Source organism: Rhagoletis pomonella, unplaced genomic scaffold (genome assembly GCF_013731165.1).
Source record: "Rhagoletis pomonella isolate Grant_MI unplaced genomic scaffold, Rhpom_1.0 Rhpom_scaffold_07098, whole genome shotgun sequence".
Lineage (NCBI taxonomy): Eukaryota > Metazoa > Arthropoda > Insecta > Diptera > Tephritidae > Rhagoletis > Rhagoletis pomonella.
The window spans coordinates 1,439-8,479 of record NW_023465627.1 but is presented as its reverse complement, the minus strand read 5'-3'; the positions used below and the strand labels follow the sequence as shown (position 1 = coordinate 8,479).

Genomic DNA, 7,041 nt, shown 5'->3' with positions numbered 1-7,041 from the left:
GGTGAACTTTCTGTTAGTTAGTCGCGGACCAAATCTTGTTAAATACAATTGCTTAAGTTATGCATACATCGTTTGTTTTATTTTAATAGCTGCTAAAAAGGCTTAGTAGCTCAACATTTGGTGACCCCGACGTGATCGTATCACGAGATTTTTCGTTTGTTTCCGGCCGCTTAATGAGATAATTCTGCCACACTAGTGTAAACGTCAGCAACTTCGTCATGCCAAGGGAAGGTGCAGATCGAGTAGCCTTTCTAAAGGGGAAAACAAAGGCCATATTCAGCAGACTGGAGAGCTTGATTAACGAGTTGGACGCAGACAAGCTACACAGTATGGATGAGTATAGTCTTTCAGCAATGCTAGAATCCTTAGGCGAATTGAAATCCAGTTTTTCTGCCGCACACACAAGCTTAGAGGAATTGGACTTCGACTCCATTGCCAGCGACCTGCCAAGTAACTTCGATGCTGCTCTAATCAACCTTAGAGCTACACTGCAACGCGAGATTGGTAAACGTAGTGCCTCGCAACATTGCTCCACGCTCAGAATGAACTCCAGTGAGACCCAATCAATCATTATGAACGCTAATAGCTCACGCTTGCCATTGCTGACACTGCCTAAATTCAGTGGCGCCTACACCGAGTGGATAAATTTCTTTTCAATGTTCACGTCAATAATCGACAAGGACAGCGACCTCACCAACATCGACAAATTGCAGCATCTTCGTTCCTGTCTGAGCGACGCTAATTATAACACTGCATTAGATCTTTTACAAAAGCGCTTCGATAACAAACGTCTTATATTTCAGGCACACGTCAGGGAGATATTTGGGCTAGAGAGAGCAGATTCAAACGTAACCAAGCTACGAGAGCTGACAGATAAGATCACAGCACACATACGCGCATTGCAGTCGCTCGCATCCAATGGGAAGATCGCAGATGGCATCATCGTACAATTGGTGATCCAGAAACTCGACAAAAAGACGCAGGCTAAATGGGAGGAGAGTTCATCGATCAGCGAACTGCCATCCTGGGATCAATTAGCTATGTTCTTGGAGAAGCGCTGCAGAGCACTCGAGAATGTTGAGCATTCTATGCAGACACCGACTGGTCAGACGGTAAAAGCTAACAAGAACGTGAGTACTGGTCAGAGGAAATCCTTTGTTGCTTCCAACGGCTCAAAAGGTGTTTGTGTGTTTTGTGGATCTGCCGAGCATGCAATTTATAGCTGCCAACGCTTTGCAAATTTGTCTCCGAACTTACGCCTGAGGGAAGTTAAGAAGCTTTCCCTTTGTCTTAACTGCCTAAAGACTGGGCATCAAATTCGTGACTGCAAATCCGGATCGTGCCGCGCCTGTCAGTCGAAACACCACACTCTCTTGCATTTCGAACGCTCAACTGCATCGTTAATCAATAGTCAAGCCGAAGCTTCGTCGGTAGCTACAGTTCAATCCAACGCTATGACTGCATCGTTATCTGTGTCGCCTAGTGCCCCAGTATCTCCTTCTGATGCTGTGTTCCTAGCTACTGCCGTCGTTCTGGTAAAAAATCGTGCTGGAAGCTTCGTGCCTTGCAGAGCGCTTTTAGATTCTGGCTCCCAATTACACTTTGTCACAACTCGCCTTGCAAACCAATTGCAGCTTGTAAAAGCAAAATCCTCTGCTACAGTATCTGGCATTGGAGATGCCAATTTCTCAACGGAGGGTTACTCAGTCGACCTCGTACTGAAGTCGCGGACTTCAGATTTCTCAACAAACATAACAGCTGTTGTTGTGCAAACCATAACCGACGACCAGCCTGGCTGCTCCGTGAGCACCAACGAGTGGAATGTTCCGTCGAATATACAACTAGCTGATCCTGGGTTCAACTTACCGCAGCGAATTGATCTGCTCATTGGAGCAGCATTGTTCTTCGATCTGCTATGTGTGGGGCAGATACGCTTGGCATCTGGTTTACCACTCCTTCAGAAAACACGCCTCGGTTGGGTGCTATCTGGAGGGGGGCAACAAGCTCCAAAACTATCATCTTTTGTGGTGCGACGGAAGTCCTCCAGTGATATTATTGCCACTCGGTTGGAAGATTTAGTGCGTCAGTTCTGGGAAATAGAGCACAACTTCGAGCCGATCTGTAAGGCCTCCCAAGAAGATATCGACTGCGAAGCCCACTTCAGGGAAAATTATTTGCGATTGTCATCAGGCGAATACTCAGTTCGTCTTCCCATGAAGCGTGGTGTGGAGGCCCTTGGAGACTCCTATTTGCAAGCTCGTCAACGCTTCGAAAGTCTTGGACGAAAGTTCGCTCGTAACCCTGAGCTTAAAACAGAATATAGTAAGTTCATAAAGGAATATCTGGACCTTAATCACATGTCGCTAGTTACCAATGAGGTTTTTCAACAATGCAAGTATTTTCTGCCGCATCATTGCGTCATCATGGATGACAGTAGCACAACAAAGCTGAGAGTGGTTTTTGATGGCTCTGCATCCACTACTTCGGGCTTTTCGCTGAACGACCTACTCATGGCAGGCCCAACTATTCAGCCGAAACTTTTTAATATCCTTATTAGATTTCGTACTTTTCCCATAGCACTTACTGGGGACATCTGTAAGATGTATAGGTGTGTTCGCGTCACCCCACCAGATAGCATGCTCCAATGCATATTGTGGCGTGAATCTCCTCAGGAAAACTTTTCCATCTATAAGTTAGACACGCTGACTTATGGAACTAAGCCTGCGTCATTTCTGGCCATACGTGCCATGCACCAACTCGCAGCTGACGAATCCTCGACTTATCCCATTGGTGCAGAAATAGTGCGTCGAGACTTCTACGTATATGACTTGATATCTGGAGGCGATTCGATGGAAGAAGTACTGAATATCAAGCTACAAACAACTAGCCTCCTTGCTCGAGGAAACTTTAAGTTACGCAAGTGGTGCTCTAATAGTCGAGATATCCTTCGTGATATACCTGACGTAGACAAGGAATGTTTCCTTAAGTTTGACGATGGCAGTGACATCACCAAAGCTCTGGGACTAGTTTGGGATCCGGTCAAGGACAAGCTGCTATTTTCGTTTGTGCCACAACGAGAACTCGATAAAAACTCAAAACGCTCTGCGTTGTCAACTCTAGCTCGCTGTTACGATCCCCTTGGACTAATGGGCCCTACGCTGACCAAGGCGAAGATTCTTCTGCAACGCATGTGGAGAGACAAGCTTGAGTGGGATGAGAGTCTACCGCAATCGTTAAACACCGCCTGGTCTGCCTTTTGCAGCGGGTTTGCAGACATACAGCACCTATCATTTCCTCGTTACGTCTTGCAACCTGGGGCCATTACAGAAATTCATGTATTTTGCGATGCAAGCCTTGAAGCTTATGGGGCTTGCGGTTATACGCGGTCAGCCAAGGATAGTAAGGTACAAGTGCACCTGTTGTGTTCGAAGGCTCGTGTCGCTCCACTGAAGACTATCACAGTGCCCAAGCTGGAACTCTGTGCAGCAACACTGCTTGCACAACTCATGGGTGAGTTTACAAAAATGAAGCTTTTTAACTGTTCATTTCATTGTTGGTCAGATTCCTCCACTGTCCTCTCGTGGCTGCGAGAAGAACCATCGAAATTTAACGTATTTGTCGCTAACCGAATTTCCACCATACATCAATTAACGGAGGGCATGCGGTGGCACTATGTTCCGACAGCAATGAATCCGGCGGACATTTTATCCAAAGGAGCTACTCCACAGGAACTTCTAGGATCTTCACTTTTGATGCACGGCCCGTCATTTTTGCGAGAAGTGGAGGGCAGCTGGCCGCGCATGTGTCTACCATAACCAAAACTTCCAGAACTTCGACAAAAGGTCTTGCTTGCCGCACATAACCGCAATGACATTTCGCTTTCTTTCAAGTACATTAATTCATTTGGAACAATGCGGCGCATTTTAGGGTACGTCAGCAAATTTGTCAATATTACAACATCGCCAAGCTCTTCGCAGCTCACAGCCGCAGATATTCACCATGGAACTCAACTGCTTATTCGCTTAGTACAAAGAGCGCAACTTTGGCCGGAGTACACGGCATTACAGGCCAATAATTGCGTCCCGAGTTCGAGCAGCATTGTTTCGCTATCACCATTTCTTGATGACTTTGGAATTATTAGAGTCGGCGGGCGATTAAAAAACTCTATGCTTAGCTTTGAATCGCGCCACCCATGCATTATTCCGAAGAATCATCCACTGACATTTAGTATAATAACCTATTTTCATCGCAAACAACATCACGCAGGTTTTATTACAAGCCTGAAGTACGCACAAATGTTATGTAAGCGTTTTCATTTGCTTCGCCACAAAGGCTGTATGGATGGAGTTGGTAAGAGACCTCTCAACAGGTGCTTTCATTGACGCGCTAAAACGATTTATCGCTACGCGTGGCATACCCAGCTGCATCTGGTCTGACAATGCGACGAATTTTGTAGGCGCCAAGAACGAGCTTAAAGAACTACGGAACTTAGCCCTCAGCGAGAAACACCGCAGCGAAGTCCACAACTTTTGCCTCAGTAATGGCTTTGATTGGCGTTTCATCCCACCTCGCTCTCCGCACTTTGGCGGTTTGTGGGAAGCGGCCGTAAAAACAGCCAAACAACATTTCTATCGTTCCGTTGGCTCATCACTGCTTGGCTTCGATGAATTGCGTACTTTGGTATGTCAAATCTGTGCTGTAATTAACTCTCGTCCTCTCGTACCCCTTTCAGAAAACCCAGAGGATTTAGACGTGCTAACGCCAGGCCATTTTTTGATTGGTGGTTCTCTGACAGCTCTTCCGGAACCGGATCTAACGACGCTAAACTACGACCGACTTGATCGATGGCAGCGTGCAACATACATTAAACAGGTTTTTTGGAAGCGGTGGACTCAAGAGTATCTAACTCTTCTACAGCAACGCGCATATGTTTATCAAAATCAATATGAATAACGTTATCTGATCACACTGAAAATTTCATACTCAATTGAGCTGCATATTTACTTGTATGTATTTAAACTGTGCTAATTTTGTTTCCCCTTTATACTATTTATAAAGCATATGTATATACATACATACATATATGTATGTGCATACGTACCGCCCGCGCTCAGTTGGATACATTCGTATGCAAGCAAGCAAAAAATAGTACATACATATATATGTAAGCAATATTGTGTGCGCGGGTGCATACGTACATAAATATATATATGTAAATTCTCATGCATTTAAGAAAACTGGTTTTATATTGTTGGTGATGAATTTGCAGTTATCCAATATAATTAGGACATACTTAAATAGTTCAAGGTGAACTTTCTGTAAGTTAGTCGCGGACCAAATCTTGTTAAATACAGTTGCTTAACTTATGCATACATCATTTGTTTTATTTTAATAGCTGCTAAACAGGCTTAGTAGCTCAACATTTGGTGACCCCGACGTGATCGTATCACGCGATTTTTCGTTTGTTTCCGGCCGCTTACTGAGATAATTCTGCCACACTAGTGTAAACGTCAGCAACTTCGTCATGCCAGGGGAAGGTGCAGATCGAGTAGCCTTTCTAAAGCTGAAAACAAAGGCCATATTCAGCAGACTGGAGAGCTTGATTAACGAGTTGGACGCAGACAAGCTACACAGTATGGATGAGTACAGTCTTTCAGCAATGCTAGAATCCTTAGGCGAATTGAAATCCAGTTTTTCTGCCGCACACACAAGCCTAGAGGAGTTGGACTTCGACTCCATTGCCAGCGACCTGCCAAGTAACTTCGATGCTGCTCTAATCAACCTTAGAGCTACACTGCAACGCGAGATTGGTAAACGTAGTGCCTCGCAACATTACTCCACGCTCAGAATGAACTCCAGTGAGACCCAATCAATCATTGTGAACGCTAATAGCTCACGCTTGCCATTGCTGACACTGCCTAAATTCAGTGGCGCCTACACCGAGTGGACAAATTTCTATTCAATGTTCACGTCAATAATCGACAAGGACAGCGACCTCACCAACATCGACAAATTGCAGCATCTTCGTTCCTGTCTGAGCGGCGCTGCCCTTGACACCGTGCGCTCGCTGGAAATAAACGACGCTAATTATAACACTGCATTAGATCTTTTACAAAAGCGCTTCGATAACAAACATCTTATATTTCAGGCACACGTCAGGGAGATATTTGGGCTAGAGAGGGCAGATTCAAACGTAACCAAGCAACGAGAGCTGACAGATGAGGTCACAGCACACATACGCGCATTGCAGTCGCTCGCATCCAATGGGAAGATCGCAGATGGCATCATCGTACAATTGGTGATCCAGAAACTCGACAAAAAGACGCAAGCTAAATGGGAGGAGAGTTCATCGATCAGCGAACTGCCATCCTGGGATTAATTAGCTATGTTCTTGGAGAAGCGCTGCAGAACACTCGAGAACGTTTAGCATTCTATGCAGACACCGACTGGTCAGGCGGTAAAAGCTAACAAGAACGTGAGTACTGGTCAGAGGAAATCCTTTGTTGCTTCCAACGGCTCAAAAGGTGTTTGTGTGTTTTGTGGATCTGCCGAGCATGCAATTTATAGCTGTCAACGCTTCGCAAATTTGTCTCCGAACTTACGCCTGAGGGAAGTTAAGAAGCTTTCCCTTTGTCTTAACTGCCTAAAGACTGGGCATCAAATTCGTGACTGCAAATCCGGATCGTGCCGCGCCTGTCAGTCGAAACACCACACGCTCTTGCATTTCGAACGCTCAACTGCATCGTTAATCAATAGTCAAGCCGAAGCTTCGTCGGCAGCTACAGTTCAATCCAACGCTATGACTGCATCGTTATCTGCGTCGCCTAGTGCCCCAGTATCTCCTTCTAATGCTGTGTTCCTAGCTACTGCCGTCGTTCTGGTAAAAAATCGTGCTGGAAGCTTCGTGCCTTGCAGGGCGCTTTTAGATTCTGGCTCCCAGTTACACTTTGTCACAACTCGCCTTGCAAACCAATTGCAGCTTGTAAAAGCAAAATCTTCTGCTACAGTATCTGGCATTGGAGATGCCAATTTCTCAACGGA

General features: G+C 45.5%; 2 protein-coding genes across 2 annotated transcripts; both read left to right on the top strand.

Annotated features, from left to right (window-relative positions):
- The first annotated feature begins 329 nt into the window (after nt 1–329).
- On the top strand, nt 330–4,750 carry LOC118755709. The gene is made up of 4 exons (XM_036490532.1): nt 330–3,510; nt 3,928–4,079; nt 4,333–4,680; nt 4,733–4,750. Exons 1-4 carry the CDS (start codon nt 330–332, stop codon nt 4,748–4,750), a joined length of 3,699 nt encoding a protein of 1,232 aa, XP_036346425.1.
- An 885-nt stretch (nt 4,751–5,635) lies between these two features.
- Nucleotides 5,636–6,379, top strand: LOC118755708. Its single transcript, XM_036490531.1, has one exon. The coding sequence runs from the start codon at nt 5,636–5,638 to the stop codon at nt 6,377–6,379; it is 744 nt and encodes a 247-aa protein (XP_036346424.1).
- Nucleotides 6,380–7,041: the final 662 nt, after the last annotated feature.

Excerpts from the sequence above, each read along its gene's own strand:
- LOC118755709 (XM_036490532.1), top strand. The coding sequence starts at position 330 with ATGGATGAGTATAGTCTTTCAGCAATGCTAGAATCCTTAGGCGAATTG. Across the intron at positions 3,511-3,927 it reads ACTGCTTGCACAACTCATGG|GGTACGTCAGCAAATTTGTC; the intron begins GTGAGTTTACAA and ends GGCGCATTTTAG. Across the intron at positions 4,080-4,332 it reads CATTACAGGCCAATAATTGC|GCTGTATGGATGGAGTTGGT; the intron begins GTCCCGAGTTCG and ends TTCGCCACAAAG.
- LOC118755708 (XM_036490531.1), top strand. The coding sequence starts at position 5,636 with ATGGATGAGTACAGTCTTTCAGCAATGCTAGAATCCTTAGGCGAATTG.